General features: G+C 28.9%; 2 protein-coding genes and 2 long non-coding RNA genes across 6 annotated transcripts in view; 3 read left to right on the top strand and 1 right to left on the bottom strand.

Annotated features, from left to right (window-relative positions):
- Positions 1–9: 9 nt before the first annotated feature.
- On the top strand, positions 10–711 carry LOC122513343. Of its 2 annotated transcripts, XR_006302719.1 has the most exons (3): positions 10–160; positions 246–358; positions 438–711. It is a non-coding gene; the product is annotated as an uncharacterized LOC122513343 (long non-coding RNA). The 2 variants fall into 2 exon arrangements; XR_006302718.1 differs by lacking the exon at positions 10–160 and having other exon boundaries at positions 167–358.
- Positions 712–11,146: 10,435 nt separating this feature from the next.
- On the top strand, positions 11,147–11,462 carry LOC122513355. Its single transcript, XR_006302730.1, has 2 exons — positions 11,147–11,273; positions 11,373–11,462. It is a non-coding gene; the product is annotated as an uncharacterized LOC122513355 (long non-coding RNA).
- Positions 11,463–12,901: 1,439 nt separating this feature from the next.
- Positions 12,902–16,893, top strand: LOC122513317 (FERM domain-containing protein 8). Of its 2 annotated transcripts, none has more exons than XM_043629630.1 (6): positions 12,902–14,939; positions 15,168–15,608; positions 15,682–16,136; positions 16,216–16,374; positions 16,449–16,620; positions 16,694–16,893. In XM_043629630.1, the coding sequence occupies exons 1-6, from the start codon at positions 14,849–14,851 to the stop codon at positions 16,732–16,734; spliced, it is 1,359 nt and encodes a 452-aa protein (XP_043485565.1). In that variant the 5' UTR covers positions 12,902–14,848; the 3' UTR covers positions 16,735–16,893. The 2 variants fall into 2 exon arrangements, with proteins under 2 accessions (XP_043485565.1, XP_043485564.1); XM_043629629.1 differs by having other exon boundaries at positions 16,698–16,893.
- Positions 16,443–20,934, bottom strand: part of LOC122513219 (dynein regulatory complex subunit 7-like) — a gene marked incomplete at its 5' end in the record, with an annotated part of 37,763 nt that continues 33,271 nt past the window's right edge. Inside the window, 9 exons of the mRNA XM_043629483.1 lie at positions 16,443–16,980; positions 17,076–17,312; positions 17,384–17,599; positions 17,678–17,881; positions 17,945–18,008; positions 18,081–18,240; positions 18,308–18,565; positions 18,632–19,052; positions 19,121–19,474. Of these exons, the coding sequence (XP_043485418.1) occupies positions 16,801–16,980; positions 17,076–17,312; positions 17,384–17,599; positions 17,678–17,881; positions 17,945–18,008; positions 18,081–18,240; positions 18,308–18,565; positions 18,632–19,052; positions 19,121–19,474 (2,094 nt within the window). The remainder of the gene's footprint in view (positions 16,981–17,075; positions 17,313–17,383; positions 17,600–17,677; positions 17,882–17,944; positions 18,009–18,080; positions 18,241–18,307; positions 18,566–18,631; positions 19,053–19,120; positions 19,475–20,934) is intronic.

Here is a 20,934-nt window from a genome sequence, read left to right on the forward strand (position 1 = left end):
CGTAAGCAAGCTTATTAGCGAATATGCCGCTAACCTATCATTCTTTTTAAACTTTATTATTTACATGTATTTTTTTTTTATTAGTCTTTTTTTTGTTTTAAACTATTAACCGATAATGGATACATATTAATAAATTGGGTTATGTTGGTGTGTGAATTTTGTATGTTGAAAAGCTAGATTTGTGTTATTTTCTAATCGTATTTAAGTAAACTAATGCATGCTATCTGTGCTTTGTAACCTCTTAGATATTGTACTTTAGTGGTTTTTGATACAGATATTAGTATATCAAATATTTATTTCCTGTTTCTTATTTAACTTTTTTTGACCAATGGAATTATACAGAACTTTATTTTTGAATGTAAGTGATGATCAATCGTTTTATTTTCAAAATGTATAATACTATTAAAATATTAATTATTTAATTTAATAATTTACAGGAGTACGAAGTTACATTACGTTGATGTCAATGTAAGATGACTATTCATCGAAGAAGAAGACGCTGTTGTAACATTGGATCAATTCACAGAAGTTTCTTTTTTCTTAGCGTTACCAATATGGATATTAACTGCATTTATTTTTTTCTTTGAAGAGGTTTGAAGTTAAATATAATGTGAAAAGAATATAGTAGCGATGACAAGAAATGGTTAGAGCCGAAAGCTTTTAGAAAGTAAGATAATAATCTTGTAGAAGTAAGAAACGAATATTACTTTATTCTAAAGGTATATTTATTCATTAGCTTACCTTAGCGTTAATACATTTATTCATTTATTGCAAGTGAGAAATCATTGCGCTGAAAGAAATAGCATGATACTTTCAACAATGATTAATAAAATCTAACAATACCGTCCTTATGAACATTTTTGAAAGAAAATGTTTTATTATCTACTTGAAATAAAATATTTTATTAATACTGACAAAATCAGTCCTTCTCTACCCTCAAATGTTATATCCATGAAAATTCCTTAAAAAAATCTTATTTAGAATGAACAATTACATATATTACTATTATCATAATTTATTTGTTTCATTTTTATTTATTAAAATGAAATCAATATAACCTATCAATTTGATAGAATATTTTAATATCTATACGTATTAATATACTTATTCCTTATCTAAATTTCCTAGCAATTAAATATATTTAATATATATTTTAATATGGATATGTATTTTAATTAGGCTTATTAAAAGAGTTCAACATTACATTTAATAATTATTTCAATCAAAAAGAACCAATATAAATATACACACATACATACAAATACATAATAATCATCATCTAAATATTAAAAAATAAACAAAAATCCATCTTTAGAAATGCAAAAAATACATCAGTAACAATGTAGTTTTTATGTTTTTTTACTTCTACAAGTTTATTTTCTAACGTGCGTATTTACTTTTTGTTTTTATGCTTAGTAATAATCCATACGTTTGAATGTATGTAAAGATAGAGAGAGAGTGAGAGAATGAGTGAGAGAGATAGGGGAAGGGAACGGGGAAGGTCGAAGATAAACGAAGCAAGCATCGGCTATGTTTATATCCCCCGGCGAATTCTAGGAAAGTCCTTTATTAAATACACATAGAAAAACATTAACGAATAACTAGCCAAGGTTAGTAAGAGGGGAGGGGTGACTCGCTTTGTTACGGACGACGCCGAGACAAGTTCAAACTCGTTGCGGACGGCGTCGAAATAAGTCAAAATTCTTTCCGCATTCGCGTAAGAATTTATTAATTACGTGAATGTCTTGTAATTAGATAGGTAAAAATTTGTAATTAGAATTATATGATGTTATATTTATCTATGTTTTCATAAAGATTTTTACCATAATCTCTCATTCTTTTTATGGTTTCAGAAAGACGTTCTGCACCGCCCCATGGAAATTATTCTAATCAATGGTAGTATATACAATTGCGTACAGACGTCCAAGTATATTTCTTTATTTTTTTTCTTTAATTTAAAAAAATGTATCGATTTCCAAATGGATCTCCGACGCAGCAACCTCCCAGTGGTGAGATCCGGTAACCGATATTGCTTACGGTGTCCATAGAATTTCTATGGTACAACGTAAGCACTGTCGGGCCAATGGCTGACGTTCGGTGCATTAGAAAATTTTAACTTCTCGTTTCGTTAATTAATAGCAATGTAAATGAAATGATTTATTGAATTAATTATTTAATTACGCGTTGCAATTGTTGTTTAAATTTTATTAATATAAATTCATTTTATTTCTTATGGTATTAAATTCATATAAATAATTCAAGACACGTACAATCGAGATTCTAATTAATTGTTCAAATGATTATTTATAACTATTGCACCTTGTTTAGTTTTACATTAATGCTATATCTATTCTTTCCTATAGGTATTAACGCAATTAGCATACTTCTGTAAAAATAACCCTATCGCGATTAAATTTATTCTTTGAAAGATAGAATGCAACGCGATATTTGTTCGTTTGTATTTTATCTTATTTTTTTTATGTAGTTTACAAGTTTGTGGTTGCATCTTTTGAATAATTTTTTTTTCATTAATAATTAAAGCATACAAAAATAGTAGCACGATTCCAGAATTTTTGAAATATGTAGTTTAAATAATTGAATTATAAAACGATTAATATATTTTTTATTAGTGACATAATAAATAAACAGAAGTACGCTACGACTTGCTTTAACTAAATTTTGATTTTCAGAGCTTCAGTTGCGATTGCGGGCAATGCAATCTTAGAGTCTGTGTTCGTTTTGAAAAATGTTGCATTTCTTATTATGCAATCACATAGATTGCTTTAAAAGTAATTAAATCGTAATTTAAAATCAGTGCAAGAATTAGTTAAAATATTCTTGTTAAAAAAACAATTTGCTCGGTACGCGATTAGAATCATTAACATACTTTCGACCAATTCGGTAGAAGAGGATTTGCGTTTCGATTAAAATATTGTCATGGTCGAAAGTGTGAATTAAAATATCTTCGTTTCTTCTGGATCATCTTTATCAACGAATCTGGGGCTTCGTCTTGATAAATCAACGGTTAGTATTATTTTCTAATTTTAATTATTACTTTTCACGCATTCATTTTTTAAATCATGATTGTTTTTATTCATGTTTTTCATTCATGAAAAATCTTTTGAATGGTATGAAACATAATTAATTTTATTTTTTATTTTTAATTACAGATTACTCATCAATCCAACGATTCAACAATTCATCTAATTTAAATCAACTTCTCATCTTTATTTCTTCTGGATCATCTTTATCGACGAATCTGGGGCTTCGTCTGGATAAATCAACGGTTAGTATTATTTTGTAATCTTAATTATTACTTCTCACACATTCATTTTTTAAATCGTGATTGTTTTTATTCATGTTTTTCATTCATGAAAAATCTTTTGAATGATATGAAACATAATTAATTTTATTTTTTATTTTTAATTACAGATCAATCATCGATTCATCGATTCAACGATTCAACGATTCAACGATTCAACGATTCAACGATTCAACAATACATCGATTCAACAATTCATCGATTCAACGATTCATCGATTCAACGATTCAACAATTCATCGATTCAACAATTCATCGATTCAACAATTCATCGATTCATCGATTCAACAATTCAAGAATTCATCCAATTTAAATCAACTTCACGACATCGTTCAACCAACAGCGAGGGGGACGAGTGTTTTGGAGCCATCGCAGAACTTCTACTGCCAATTGTTCAGTTTCATTTTTTATTTTATTTTTATGGTAACAATTGGTAACGAGTGAGTGAACAAATTTAAAGTTCCTCCAGTGACCCAATCATGCCGAGGATGAAAGGTCCAATATCGGCACGGGTTCCTGGTTGTATTCGTAGATGTGTTTTGTCTTAAACGAGCATAAGCGACCGTGAGTAGAACCTTTGGTTTTGCTCACGAGTGATTCCCAATATATATGTGATTTTTATATATGTGATTTTTATATATGTGATTTATTTAGATCAGGCTAGGGTCTTCTTGTTTCATCGGTTTCAATTCACTTAATTAACATTGCAATTAATTATTGTACTTATTTTTTTTTTTACGTATTTAATCGTGTTAGTAATGGTGAAATCGAGCATTAATTTACTCGATTTCGTGCCAATAAAAAGCATATAAAAATTGTTTTATATGCATATTGCTTCGTAATTAGTTTTTCAATTGTGATTAGATTTTCAATAATGATCAGTTTTTTAAATCGTGATTAGTTTTTCAAATCGTAATTTACTTCAATATATCGATACTTCGATATTGTTATCAATAAATGAGCAAGAAGACAAACAAAATTCGCGACCGGATAGATTCTGGCAATTAAGTGGTGGTTTAAAACCCAGTTCTTTAATTAGAACAGCCATTTAGTGAAAGAGTCGTCCGAGGTTTTTAAGAAATATCCATCTTTTATCACCGTTAGAATCACTCTACACTGCACTACCTCGAAACAGTATTATATAATAATATAAAACGTTTCTTATGGGGTATTTTTTTTTTTTTCATTCACTTGCTTAAGTCATTATTCACCAAATGACTTGTAGAGTCCTTTATCCGTTTAGATGAATTTTTATAAAAATGTTTTTTCATGTATGTTAATTATGTTTTATTAGATCAGGATTTTCAGCCTAATATACTAATTCCCCTTTTCTCCCCCCTATGCTCTCTTCGTTCTCATCGATGCGTGTTGCCCAGGTGTTACACGTATGGGTGAGAAAAAGTTTGCATGGGTTTTAGTTTTTAAGTTTTCCTCCTTTGGCGGCTGTCATTGTGTTAGTGATTGCACGATGTACTTACACCAGTGTGTGCGTATCAGGTAGTGTGTATTGTACATCGTTTCGCGAAAGTTTTTTATTAATGCATCATTCAATATTTAAATAAATACTTGTACAGTCACGTGTGATATGTACTTGTATTTTTATACTTATATTAAATTTTTCTCATTTTTTTTTTCCGAATCGTTTTGAGTAGTAGAGTTTTCACATTTATTTGTGGAAATTTAACAATACTTGTATCATATTAGTATGCAGATATATACTAGTATGTACCAGTATTTTTGCATTAGTTATTATTGCAATAATCACTAGCCTTGGCAGACGATTACAGCATGGGGTACGTAACCTTTTAGAATATAAGTTTAGAAAACGTGGTTGAACTAGGGTGTCGGAGGTGCCCCGGGGCATGCTCTCTAGTTTAGGTTTTTTGCACCCTGGTGGTATGTGAGTAACAGATCCAGCGTGGAATGATTGTGTTGGTGTGTCTGTTTGCACTTTTAAATATAGGTTTATAGGCAGGCAGGTAGCATACTTTCTGAGTGTATGTGAATACTTTAATTTTAAGTAGGTAAGGACCGGGTACGGCACTGGGTTTGCTTCCATACAGGGTGGACATTCCCGCCTCCGGGGTTTCGGCTAAGTGTCAGCAAATTTTTACACTTTCCATTATACCTTTTCTCTCCATTTTTTTGCTGATACTCTGCATTAAGTTAAGATGATTGTATCAAGCAGTTCAAAAATACTTTGCAACCAATGAGAACATTAGATAGATCACCCAATATCTTTTGAGCTTAGCAAAGGATTTTGAATTAGTCTTGATACTTAGTTTTTTAAGTATATTAACACTTGCACTTCGCGATTTTTAGTAATATACTTCTTAATGTTAGAAATAACATATAACCATTCGAATAAAATGAGATTATTACAGTTGTTGTAATTTTTTCTTTTTATCGAAACATTTTCACCTTTAATGTGCAACGTGTTAATCCTAGTTTGTAATAGGTTCATCATTCAGAAAAATTATATCTGCTGGAGCATTCGATTAAATGTGCTTGTGTAGTTGCGTACGATCGGTGAATTCTTTCGAGTCCATTGATCGTCCACAGGCTAGTGTGATTAATTTACGGAATTAATTCAATATTTTTTCAATCTTTTACACATTTCTTTTTTTTTATTTTATTTTACAAATAAGTAAGTAATTAAAACTTGTGTTAGAAAAAATCGAGACGCACTCAGGTAGGAACGCAGTTGAGTTTGCGTGTTGGGATTCGTCAGTGGCGTTTGGGATGATGCATTTATGAACTTTGTCATATTTCAGTGGTTATATTATTTAGAATAAATCGATACTGTACGTTGCAAGCTCTTACCTCTCGTTAGGTTAAGTAATAATAAAAATAAAAACAAACAAACAAAAAGAAAAAAAATACCAGCGTAAAACCTGCGGAAATAAAATTACTAATAACTGTGTTGATTCCTTCCCAATTTTCTTTCAGCTTAATATCAAATGCGTCTCGTATAATAGAATAAGTTTTATTAAACACGAGGGTTTGAGCCTTGTCGCGTATGGTGAGAACAGGTCGGGATTAGGTCGGTTTAGCTCAGGGACGATTTCATTCTTTTGATATAATCCACTGAAATGTGCCAATTTTTGTGAATGTTTTGTTTCAAACGGTAGGGCGTTTTTTGACACGTAATTCTTTTCTTGCGTCGCACGTAGGGAATGCTCCATTGCAGTGGTCAGGGCACGAAGCAAAGAAGAGGCAAAATGCCGAAGAGGCCCCCACAAATTGTGGTATCAAGTGGGCAACTATTCGACTACGAGTTATTTTTCAAAGGATATCTTTGATAACCCTTTGATCAATGGTTCGTGGTCATATCAAAATCCTTTTTCTACCCCTTTATCACGTTGTCACTTATGCTCGTAGTAGTATTAGTTATAAGTTGTTCCTGAATGGAGATGATGGACCATTCCATCTCCCAACGCTGTTCCACACACTCGCGTTCGTGAAAAATTTGAGTCTTTTAAATACTAGAATCTAGATTTTGCTATTTTTAATTAATTAATAGAGTCATTGCATTTTTTTCTATTTAATTAAAAGTCGAGTCATTACAGTTTTCTTTTCAGATTATATTAAAAGTCGAGTCATTGCAATTTTCTTATTAAATTAAATTAAAAGTCGAGTCATTGCAATTTTTTTTATTAAATTAGATTAAAAGTCGAGTCATTGGAATTTTTTTATTACATTAGATTAAAACTAGAGTCTCATTGCATTTTTCTTATTAAAATAAATTAATAGTCGAGTCATTGCATTTTTAAAGTATATAAATTAGAGTCTTTTCTTAGATATTTTTCATAAAATTAGAGTCACGTTCGTTTAAATTGTGTGGACGTTCATGGATTGCTGCAGCTTGCACAAATAGTGCATTTGGATACAACGATGGAAGAAGAGGACATTCCTGCATTCATGAATGCAGATAAGGACACAAAATTAAGGTTTCACCATTCAGAATGATTCAAATTGAATTAATAAACATATTAATCAAAGTATATAATAATTAAAGATTTTAAATATTTTAATATTTCAATTCATTTCTCAATTTCTTTCCAAGACATAATAATTTTTTGAATATATATATATATAATAATTAAATATTTTAAATATTTCAATGTTTCAATTCATTTCTCAATTCAATATATTTCAATTTTTTTTTCAAGATATAATAATTTTTTGAATATATATAATGTAATGTATTTTTTATTGCATCCCAATGGTTACCAGACTCTTATTTTCACTTTGCTTTACATAGTCTTTTATCCTATTTATACATTTCTTTTTTATTGAATATATGATCGTTGAATTTTTTTTTTAATAGTAACAAATTAATAAAAAGAAAATTTGAATCATTCTTATTGAATGCACTGAAGAGTGCATATGAAAATCGCAGTAAGTACATGCCTGCACTAAAAAGTGCATATGAAAATCGCAGTAAGTACATGCCTGCACTAAAAAGTGCATATGAAAATCGCAGTAAGTACATACCTGCACTGAAAAGTGCATATGAAAATCGCAGTAAGTACAAACATACCTGCTTAATGCAGATGGAAATTCCTGCTAAATGCAGATGAACATACAGTAAGAATATACATTTCTCATTCAGAATGATCAAAAATGAATGAATGAATGCACTGATAAAAGTATCTAATAAATAAATATTTTTAATATTTCAATCTTCGTATTATTTTTTTTTAAACACAGAAATTTATCTAATAATAATTTGAACATTTTATTCTATATATAATCTAATAATCTATATAATTATATAATATATTCTATATATAATCTAATAAAATAAAAGTTCTTAATAAATAAATATTTTTAATATTTCAATCTTCATATTACTTTTTTTTTTAACCAAAGAAATTTATCTAATAATAATTAGAAAATTTTATTCTATATATAATCTAATAATCTATATATAATTATATATATTCTATATATAATCTAATAAATAAAAGTACTTAATAAATAAATATTTTTAATATTTCAATCTTCATATTACTTTTTTTTTTAACCAAAGAAATTTATCTAATAATAATTAGAAAATTTTATTCTATATATAATCTATATAATAATTGATTTATATTTAAATAGTGCAAATTAATGAGAAGGTATTTTGAATCATTCTGATTAGAAACGTATATGTCTTGCTAAATAAATGAAATAAAACAAATGGCAGTCAGCACTCATAAGTGGATATTAATATGTCCGGAATATACATTTTCATTCCAAAATTATTTATAAATAAATATCAAATGAAAGAGTTAATAAGTTCATAAAAGAGAGTGGGAGAAAATATTTTTATTACACATAAATATTTGAAGAAAGATTTTACAAGAGATGTATGGAGGAGAATTAATGAGTAGTATGAAAACACAATTTTAATATATTTTTTTATTTATTATATATAAAAGTAGAGTAATTATTTTTTTGGAATAAAAATGTATAGTTTTGGTACATAAATGAAACAATTTAAAAGGCTTGCCTGCACTTTAAAAGTGCATACGAAAATCGCAGTAAATACAAACACACCTGCTAAATGCAGATAAATATAATTGCTAAATGCAATCGAACATACCAAAAATCGCAGTAAGTACAAACACACCTGCTAAATGCAGATAAATATAATTGCTAAATGCAATCGAACATACCTGCTAAATGCAGATGAATATAATTATGCTGGCTGCCAGCACTCATAAGTGCATATTAATATGTCCGGAATATATTTTCATTCCAAAATTATTTATAAATAAATATCAAGTGAAAAAGTTAATAAGTTCATAAGAGAGAGTGGGAGAAACTATTTTTACTATACACAAATATTTAAAGAAAGATTTTACAAGAGATATATGGAGGAGAAATAATGAGTAATATGAAAACAATTTTTTTAATATATATGTTTTTATTTATTATATATAAAAGTAGAATAATAATTTTTTTGGAATAAAAATGTATAGTTTTGGTACATAAATGAAACAATTTAAAAGGCTTGCCTGCACTGAAAAGTGCATACGAAAATCGCAGTAAGTACAAATATATCTGCTAAACGCAGATGAACATAACTGCTAAATGCAGTCGAACATACCTGCCAAATGCAGATGAATATAACTGCTAAATGCAGTCGAACATACCTGCTAAATGCAGATGAAAATATGGTAAGAATATACATTTCTCATTCAGAATGATCAAAAATGAATGAATAAGTGCACTGATCAAAGTATTTAATAAATAAATATTTTTAATATTTCAATCTTCGTATTATTTTTTTTTTAACCAAAGAAATTTATCTAATAATAATTAGAAAATTTCATTTTGTATATAATCTATATATAATAATTAAATAGTGCAAATTAAAATGAAAAGCTATTTTGAATCATTCTGATTAGAAACGTATAAATCTTGCTAAGCGAATGAAAATACACGAAAGTACAGCCAGCACATGCGAGTGCATATAAATATGTCAAGGGTGTGCATTTTAATTCTAAAATTATTAACAAATAAATATCAACTTTGCATAAGAAATATTTAAAGAAAGTATTTTTAATAAATATATATATAAATAAAAGTTTTTTAAGAGAGGAAACCAAAGAGAGGAAATCATAGAGAGATGATATAAAAATCATTGAAATATTTTTACACAGAGATTTATAATAGAAGAAATTATATGATATGAATAAAAATGCATAAATCTTGATATACAAATAAACCGAATTAAAAGGCTGTCCCACACTCTCTCGAGAGAGTGTGGATTATTATGAATAAGTTAAGAACAGGGAGCCCAGGCTTGTATACGGGATTGTAAATGCACCTGGGTGATTATCAAGCTTGTAGATTTTAACTTGGAATAATCTTTTTTTTTTCTTTTTTTTTTTTATATATTTTTACTATTTTATTTTTCTATTTTTTTACAATCATAAAGAACGTATGCTTATCTGTCACATTTGGGGCAGAGCTGCGATGTAAGATTGCAGCACTTATTAATATTAAAAATTACTCACATTATTCCGGTTAACAATCTATGAGACTTGATTAGATTAGAATCTGTTAAAGCAAGCACTAGCAATTAATTAATTATCAATATTGTTTCAATGTTCAATTAATATTTTGTATATTGAATTTCAATTTTTTCTTCTTTTAAGATTTCATATTACATTAATGTACTTTAATTCATATTTATGTAAAATATGTACTTCGAAAATTGTGAAATTGTATTACTATTTTTTGTTTTTTTATAGTTTACTAAAAATAAAAAAGTGTCTTGTATATATTTAACTGGTGTAATATGTACATCAGACACTCGATGTAACTGCATACTTCGCGTTAATATAAATGTTATTAAATACAAAATTTATGTAATCTATCGATCAAATGTAGATTTGATCTCGTTATGGTTATTGTTATGGCGGTATGCATAATTGCGTATGCATTTTGTAATACGACGCGAGGTGCAATATTCTTTTTTTTTTTCCTTTGAACGCGATATTAATTAATTTTTAAATATTGTGAAATATTCACAATTATTTAAGTTTTTCATAACGTGTCTTGAATAATTTCTTATGTGTATTTGTAATTGTATTAATCAATTTTCTGCGGAATTGAAATATTTTTTAATTTATACATTTGTATATTAAAAAAAGAATAAAATATAGATCATAGATTTTTTTATATTCACTTCTGTTTAAATATAGAACACATTTTCTAATGCATCGAGAATTCGAAATTTTATAATGATTGCTTCTCAGTCATTTAAATTCATTTTTTTAAGTTTCATTATTTATTAAATAATGCAAATTAAAAAATTTTGGTCGCGGATTGTAACTTGAATTTCATTTTTCCACACATGCCCTTTTTATCTAGTTTTTTGTTACAGAAAGTACTGTTTTTTCAAGCTCCTATCTATGACATATTTACAACCATGTCTATAATAATGTCCCAAGGTTTGAAATACTATCATTTATAATATAAAAATAAATTAATAAAAATTTATGTACAAAAGAAAGAGTTATATACTAATATAAAATTAATTTATGTTCCAGGGTTTAAAAATTTTCCAATCAACAAAAATGAAGGTAGAAGAATCATGGAAATAGACAAAAATAAATTTTTTTATTAAGAACTAGAACGAAGAATTAGTATTATAAAAAATAAGAAGTCAGAAGACGAAGTATCCGTACTTTTTTTTTTATTCATTCAAGATATTTTTCTGAGTAATTAAAGAAATTAATTTTTGTTTCAGGATCATCGATGATATTGGCAAGATTTAATTCCAATCGATATTGGCAAAATTCAATTATTCTCGTAGTAATAGTGGTGTTGGTATTTGTGTCTGAATGTATGAATATATGTGTGTATGTGTGAACAATTTTGTTGGTATTTGTTTAATATTTTAATTATGCATTTATTGTCAGGACATTTTCACTGGTTGCTGCTGATTTTCATCGGTTCCTGTTTAATTATAATTTTTTTCAGATTGTTTCTATTCACAGGTAGCAATATTGTTAATAGCATCTGAAGAGGATTAATCGTAGATTATATATTAGATGATAAGATAGGTTATTAATATATGATACGATAATAAAATGAGTAATTACAATAAGAATTTTTCAAATTATTTTAATCTTACGAAATATTAACATATAAATTTAATAAATATATTTTAATTTTCAGTAAGATTAAAATATTAAAGATATTTTTTATATAACAATGCGTATTATTTTTATTATTAAAATAATACTCAATGCGTGCGTTCGTATTGTAACAACTTGCGTGCGTTAGTATTGTAACAACTTGCGTGTTGTTACATTGTTAGTTTCAATCGAATGTAAATCAAAACGTTTACGTTCTTGCGTTTGTTAAATAGGATTTGCGTTATATATTTTAAGTTAAACCGAATGAATGTTAAAGCGTTTGCATGTTTGCGTTAATTTAGGAATGTAAATCGGGTAGGTAGGAGGTCGATTTGAAACGATGTTCATGATTTTTCATCCAATTTAAATAATAAGTTGGATGAAAAAATTTGTGACTCGTTTTCCGTGTTGCATTTTTTGAAATTTCTTTCTTATATATTACCAATGAATTAAATTAATTAAAAAATTAAATGTAGAAGTAGAGTCTTAGCCCGGGGGTCTCCGAACACAGCAACCTCCTCGCGGTGAGACCTGGGTCGGTATTACTTACGATCTATTCAAATCTAATCGTAAACTATGTAACGCAAGTACTACCGGGCGAATGGCTGTGCTAAATTCAATCTAAATTTATTTATATGTTCAATTATTATTCACTTTCTTTTGATCCTTCAGACACATTGTTTTTTAAATAATCAAATGAAACGTTTGGTTTTATTAAATAATTTGTTAAAAAATCAATTCTACTCAGGGACAATTCCTATATACAGGAATTACGTTACTTAAAAGTTGCGGATTATTAGATTATTAATAGATAATTGTAATTAATTTATATTTGTCAACAAGTAAATAATTTTTATTAACATTATATAGATTTATACTATTTCTAAGAGTCTTTTTATAATTTTCTTTTTTTTTTATATTTTTTTAATTTGATTTTTTAAACGCAACCGTCGAATCAAAATTTTGACGTTTTTTTCAATTTCCCTTAGAAATTCAGATTTTCTGATGATCATTTTGAAATTTCCCACCCGGTATAAAAGTATTAAAATTGGTTTCTCTCGTCGCAAAATTGAGAGAAATGTAACAGGAAAGCATGATGATATAAGAGGTATAAGAGGTATCCGGCAAGAGTATGGGCGGTCCCACAACTAGAATTGGTTGGTTATTAACCAATGAGTTTTTAATAGACGCCCAGCATCATAGTTATTGGTCACGTATTAAAAAATTAATTTATATAACTTCCAGACATAAATTATAAACATTTAGATGCTCGATATATTCTATAGACTCTTAGAAATAGTTTAAAATCATAAAAGTTCATAAAATATGCTTGAAAATATATTATTTTTAAAATAAGCGACATGACATATTATCCAATATTGGTCACTTTTAAAAAATTAATTTATATAACTTCCAGATATAAATTATAAACATTTAAATGCTCGACATATTCTATAGACTCTTGAAAATAGTTTAAAATCATAAAAGTTCATAAAATTTGCTTAAAAATACATTATTTTTAAAAAAAGCGTCATGACATATTAGCGTATATGCGTTATTGATACAAATATTTTTTATTCAACTTCCAGACATAAATTATAAACATTTAGATGTTCGACATATTCTATAGATTCTTAGAAATCATTTAAAATTATAAAAGTTTATAAACAATTCCTAATTATTGAAAAATAAATTATTTAAATATGCATATACGGTCAAAACCTTGCACTGCTGCCATCTAGCGTTTACAACGTGAACTATCTTCCTTTCACTCGAAAATCTTGATTTTCATTGGTTTAGAGAAAAACGTCAAAACCTTACTTGGTTGGAGGGTAGTATTTAAATTGCTTACTCGATATAAATAGAAATAGTGGACAAATTTGTAAATATTGTTGATTAAAATAATTTCCTCCTTAATAATTAAACATACATTATTAACTTTTATAGACTTATATTATCCTTAAAAGTTTATAGAATATGTTGGACATTTAAATGTAATCTATTCCTAAAAGTTAAAGAAATATTAAATTTTTAATCAGTGTCTTATATCTTAGTTAAAGACCATACATGCAAGTTTGATTCATACTACTTAATATTTGACCATATATAAACGCTTAATTTATATTAACTAAACTTAACAATATCTGATTCTTACTACTTAAGTGATACTAGTCAATCGTCCGCATATGATTAGGCATTAAGTAGTATAAATGAGGGTGCCTATACAGGGTCAGAATTAATAAATGATAATTGTCATATTAAAAATAAAAAATAAAATTAAAAAAATAAATAAATAAAAAGCAACATAAAATATGAATAAATTAAATAAATTAATTGATTTGTGTTTCTTAAAATATCATACAGTAGAAAATATGTTTTATATAAAAAAAAATAATTATTCAAAGTATTCTATGTCTTCCTCAAGCAGAATAATCAATAATTGTACCTATGCTTTAGATGGCAGTACATTCTTGTTTTGGAGCATTCTTTTAGTGTCTTACAAATATCAATGAAAAATTAGTTCATTCCATCGAGTTATATTAAATAAATTCAATTAATTTTTTTTATACAAAATTTTTATTTTGCAAAATCTAAGCAATTCACAATTTACAATGTTGTCATTCATGAATATCATAATAATTGATAAAGGACACTAAGAGGAATTTTAAATGTTTATAAAAAAGCTGTATAAAAAAAGTTACAATTGTTTAATCGATTCAAATGTGTGTAAAAATCTAAACCATGTTACAAAAAATAAAAATGTGTATCACTCGTTGTAACATTTAACAATCGATTGCATATCCTGTTTGTGAATATAAGGATGATAAACATTTGAAGAAAACAATTGTCTCAGTGAGAAGATAAAATAGTTTATTTTCAAGAATATGGATACACAGGAGGATTGTTCGATTCGAAGAGGACAATTAGTACAACGTTATCCAAATGATTACAAGAATGATGGACATACTCCACTTTGTGAGTATTCGTAATGTTTACAGTAACTCTTGATTGATAAACTTTTATCAATGTTATTAACACTAAATGTACCATGTAAGATATATGATTTTTTGAAGACGGGTCATTTAATTCACTATGGTAAAAATAGATATACATAAAAGCACAGATGCATTTAGTGTTATTATTGCGATGTAGAATTTTAATTAAATTTTTAATCATTCTCTTTTATTATTATATTTTACAAAGCAATGATGATGAGCCAAGCGCAGTATATGAACACTGGAAGAGCCACAGTGCATATTGCAGTTTATCTAATGACCGGAGTATTCATAGCAATGGATGTCGAACAAAATTCAACAGCGCAACAAATATTAACTATAGTACAAACAGAAGCAGAATTAGGATTAGCGAGAGCCCCACCTTTGATCGGACAGCCGGTATTCGCTTTATGGCTGTGCTCATCGCAATTAGAAATTCAATTAAGACCAAATCACAAGCCAATAGAATTAGCTGCAAGATGGAACCGTTTAGTTAACAAATATGGTTCATTGAGAGATGAAACTGACGAGGAACCTATATTATACTTTCGTAGGAATGTGTTTCTTTCTAGATATGACGAAGAACAAATAAAGGAAGCTAAAGTGTTAGAATTATTGTACGCAGAAGCAAGACATAATGTATTGCAAGGTAAAAATATTTTAGTTACGTTATGATGTATGAATTATTATATATAATTAAAACTTTACTTCGTTTGTCATAGGTAGATATCCATGCGAAGGTCAAGCACGATACGCAAGTTTAGGAGCTTTACAAGCACGTATCGAAATAGGCCCTTATAACTCACAAACGCATACATTGGCATTTTTTAGAAGGCACCGAGGAAGATTTTTACCTCATCATTACACCTCACCGAGTCTTCTATTAGGATTAGGATTTGGATTAGGTTTGGTTGGAGGTAAAGGAGCACCGGAAGCGCGACTTCTAGAACAATATAAAAGAATACCTAATCATAATGGGACCAATACAAATCCACGAAAACTTATTAGGAAATATCTTGAGTTCTGTTGGGGCTTACCCTGTTACGGTGCTGCATTCTTTCAAGGACAAATTGAACGTCCAGTAAGAGGACTCGCATCTTGGATTACTAATCGTGATCTACAAGTTCTCATCGCTATTAACACTTCTGGAGTATACATCGTTGACGATATGCAATGCGTAAGTTAGAGTAAAACATTTGAATTCTTTCATTCACGTTTTACTTTTATTAATAATAATTAATTTCTTTTTTAAACAGAGTCTTCTATTGGGATTGAAGTACTCGGAGTTGAGTTGGGAGATGGCTAAACCTTCCGATGAAAGAAACCCTGATTGTTTACCATGTTTGTTTTTACAATTTCCTGTTAGAGAAAATGGTGCACGTGTTTATAAAATTCTACAAGTATTCTCGAGACAAGTACGTTTTATAAAATAATATTAATAATAAAGAAATAATAAATATTATAGATAATTTAATAACATATGTTTCAGGCAATAATGATGGACACTTTAATTTCTGGTTTCGCCGAAGAGAATCGCAATCACAGTTCTCACAACGATGGTACAAATAACGAACGTCAATCGGATCATTCTACGACTACTTACACTGGTACTTTTACAAATAAACTCAGCAAATTTACATTGGCAACGTTCGACGACGAAGGTGATGCAGTTATATTAATTTATTTATTTTCCTATTAATTTTTAATTTGTTATTAATAGTTAAATTATTTAAGGTAGGTGCATCGGACAAATGGGGTCTTGGTCGTTCCAATAATTTTCACTTTGAACACATAATAAGTGCAACGAGTGATACATCATTGTTTTTATCTTAACATTATTATTACGTGTTGAGAATGTAAAGGCGCTCGTCTTGTTGTAAAAATTCAACCAGCATTTTGTATCGTAAAGGAACTAAATTCTTATGACGATCCAACTTCATTTCCAACAAGTGAAGATTAAAATTGATTTCGTTGGTTTTCGCTAAAAGTTCATCCTCTTCCTCCCGCGTTAAATCTTCGTTCTAAATATAAAATATTACAATTTTCTATGTCAACCTATTAATAACTTCGACAATGTAAATTAATATAATCTTTGGATCATGCAATATTTATATACCTGCGTTAATAATGTTTGCAACTTATTCAACTGCTCTGTAAGCTCCTCGGATTTACGTAAAATGATATTAGCTTTATCCACTTGCGAGTCTTTAAAATCGCTCAAACAATCCTCTCGTAATAAATACGCTTGAGCTTTGCTTATATGCTTCGGATTTCCTATTCGTGCCAAGTATGGAGCTAAGTAATCAGCAGCTTTTATAATATCTCGTAAACTATGAGATATCGATATTGTATCCTACAAGTTCATTTAGATTAGCATTTTTGATATACGAGTAATTTATGTATCAAATTTATTTGTGCAAACACCGTTATAGATCTTCCTGTTTCCTCGATTCGATTTCTATCAAAAGAAGAAATAATTAATTCTGGATTCAAATATTCATTTGTTCGTGTTTTTATAAACGATAAAATTTCAGTTTCTGCATTTCTGACATTAGACACGCATTGATCTTCTTCTTTTAATAATTTTTCCAATTCTTTGAATAAATACAAATTTTGTTCGGGTACTGACATAGCATCCGGCTGTAATAGTAATAAAATAAAAAGAAAATAAATGTAATTTTTAGGATGGTATTAAGTTAACTTTTTAGGAATAATTACGTTGTATTCTTGGATAACAGCAGTATGAACGTTTATATTTTCTCCTGGTTCTGGTTTTTTATAAACACGTATACCTCTTGTAATTCTGTCATCTTCGTAATGAAACTTTAGATGTATTTCTTTATCTGTCAAAATGAATTCTCTTATAGAGATATCTTTGGATGCTGGTAGTAGTTCGTTTCTTCGATATTTTTCAGTTATTCTCTGGAATAAATAAATACAATAGTTTTCAAGAAATATTATCAATCGTTAGGTATAAAAACTTACTTGAATGTGACAATGTATTCCATCTACTACAGAATCACCTTTATCGGGTGAGAATTCCACATTCCTGCATCAAAGTATTAATTCGATAATATTCTTAAGTATTATAATATACTATTAAAAATACAATATAGCTCACCTATAATACAAGAAATCTTCACGATTGGAATAATATTGTGTTAAACATAAAGGATGTACCTGCATTTCTGATAATCCATCTGATCGAATTATGTCATAGAAATGTAAAATTCTTTTATCATACATCGATGAGTTATCGTAATTTATATGAAAGTGATGTTCTACAAATTTTTTTTATAATTAGAGAATATTATTAAATAAAAGAAAATTATAATTTTTATAGATTACCTTTGCAAGCATCGACTCGACCTCTTTTATAAAAATCAGTAACATAATTGGTATTTAAGTTTCGTTTTGATTGTACTAAAAGATCATTCCTGTCAATATACTTTTCATAAATTTCAATAGGAACTGTGTATTCGTAATCGTCATATATTGTTATTTTTTCTATCAATCCATCCAACTGAACGTAGGGTGAATACAAATCAACTTTTACTTTTTTATAAAATTTAGTTTTGTGACCTTGCGGATATCGTCTTTCATAATCTACAAATAAAGTAATTTTTGTTATATCGCAGTTGGAAAAGAAAAACGTAATGAATATGGAGTTACCTAAACTATTTATGAATATTTCATTAACATAAGAAGCAGGCATATCCAAATGTTTCTCTTGTTCTATTTTAATATCTTCTTCGATTAAATCATCTTCTATGCCACGCATGGTCCATGGTTCACCAGGAAGTAGATGTTCCCATAATTTGGTGGAAGTTAAATTCCAATTTATTTTGTCACAACCAATTGAATCTTCTTGCATGTTGATCCAATAATTTTCATCATTCCAAATACTTTCCACGCCAAGGTACAAAAGATTAGTTTGAGGATCATTTAGGTCATACATTTCTCCTGATGAGGATTCGATAAAGAATGGATTCTTAATTTGTTTTCCTTTCGTATCATTAATGGCAGGTAGCACGACAACCCAAGCGTGAACTCTGTGTCCATGATATTTATCTGGTCGTGGTTTCTCTAATTCCTAAATATTTTAATGAATATTAGTCTATACATCATAACATATAAATTTTATTACAAAACATTACATACCATTATAATTTTAGCTTGCTTCTCTTTTTCTTCTTGAATTGCGGTTTCAACTTTTAGTTTTTCTCTAGCATCCATTTTTAATAAAAATTTACTTCTGAAGTCTGCGGGAGGTTTGAGCTTATACGTTAAATTAATAGCATGTTCTTCTTCTATTATTTTTGGTTCCGCTTTTGGTAAATATGGACAGGTAATTTTAGTTCTGTCGCATTGAACTTGTTCCCGAGATGCATAGCCAAATACAACAAATGCATTGTATCCTTGTCCTAGTAGGAGACTTGTTAAAAATGTTGCACACTCAAAACTATTACCTCTACGAAAATTAATCAACCAGGTTGGAGAACGTAACGTTGTTGGCTGAAAAATATTAAAAGAAGAAAGACTATACTATTATTAAAAAATAATAGCAATTAAATATATCCTAGATTTCCGGATTATTATATTTCAAGATATTTGGAAAAAAAGCATTCATTTAAATTTCAAAACTTGCACCATTACGAGAGGATTGATAAGTGTTGTTATCTAAAAATGTTTAGCACGTCGGTAATACTTCTGTCGATAAATACTTTCTGTCGGTAACGTATGCGTCGGTAATATTTCTGTCGGTAACGTATGCGTCGGTAATATTTCCGTCGGTAATACTTCTGTCGATAAATATTTTCTGTCGGTAACGTATGCGTCGGTAATATTTTCTGTCGGTAACGTATGCGTCGGTAATACTTCTGTCGGTAACAATATCTTTGCGACATACCTACATTATCGGCGGATAAGAAAAGTATATTACTGTAGATAACAGAACTTTCTTGGTAATTCATAAAGCGACAATATCAACGAAGAAATAATTAGAAAAGAAATGAAGTTGCACCGTCGATAAAAAGAACAGTCAGTGAAAATGCAGAAGTAATAATAACAACACCAAAGAGTAAATATGGGGCAAACAGAAGGAGTGAGCGAGCGAGTGATCATTGAAAAGGGGAGGAAGAGGGGAGGCGTAGTGGAATGAACGAGGTGGGGTAGAGGGGTGAGTAACTCGAAGCGAAATGCGTCGTCGAGCACATGGCAAGTGGGCTGCGTATCTTCCCTGTTTCCTGACCTACGCTATTGTATTATGATCTATGCGCTTGGAATATATAGTACCGGTTGCGCTTCGAAAGAATTTCTCGACTTTCTCCGAGGTATTTGAAAAAAAGATCAAACATATTCGAATCTAAATTTAGCTTTAGTTCCGAATTCTTCTTAAGAGAACTTTACTCAAATCGCACCGAAATTCTTTCTTTTTTCTTTTTTAAATTTCATTCTTACACAATACTAACGTAATAAAAAAAAAAGTATAAAAGAAGATTATATTCGGAAAACAGAGATGATAATTAGCAGCAACAGTTGAAAGATAATAGATTAAAAGATGACCAAGATATAAGAATTTTAGCGACAAGACAAAGTTTTAGCGATCATAAAGCGGGGGGAAAAAAGTTGTCATTTTTTTCTTCTTCTCTTTTTTTGTTCGATGAAAAAGAGAGAAAATTTTCCATCCTCGAGTAAGTCGGGTAAGTTCGGTAAGAAGAAGAAGAGTAGAGGAGAGAGAAGGGTGGAGAGAGGTTCGCGTTTAGGGTGGAGGGCAATGGTCAGTGGGTGGTGATGGAAAAAGAGAGAAATTTTCCATCCTCGACGTAAGTCCGAGGGTAAGTCGGTAAGAAGAAAGAGTACGAGGAGAGAGAAGGGTGGAGAGAGGTTCGCAGTTTAGGGTGGAGGGCAATGGTCAGTGGGTGGTGCTGGTGATGGTTTGTTGGTTGGGTGGTGGTGGTTGGTGGTAGTAGTGG

This window comes from Polistes fuscatus, unplaced genomic scaffold, assembly GCF_010416935.1.
Source record: "Polistes fuscatus isolate 324 unplaced genomic scaffold, CU_Pfus_HIC Scaffold12, whole genome shotgun sequence".
NCBI classification, from domain to species: Eukaryota; Metazoa; Arthropoda; class Insecta; order Hymenoptera; family Vespidae; genus Polistes; species Polistes fuscatus.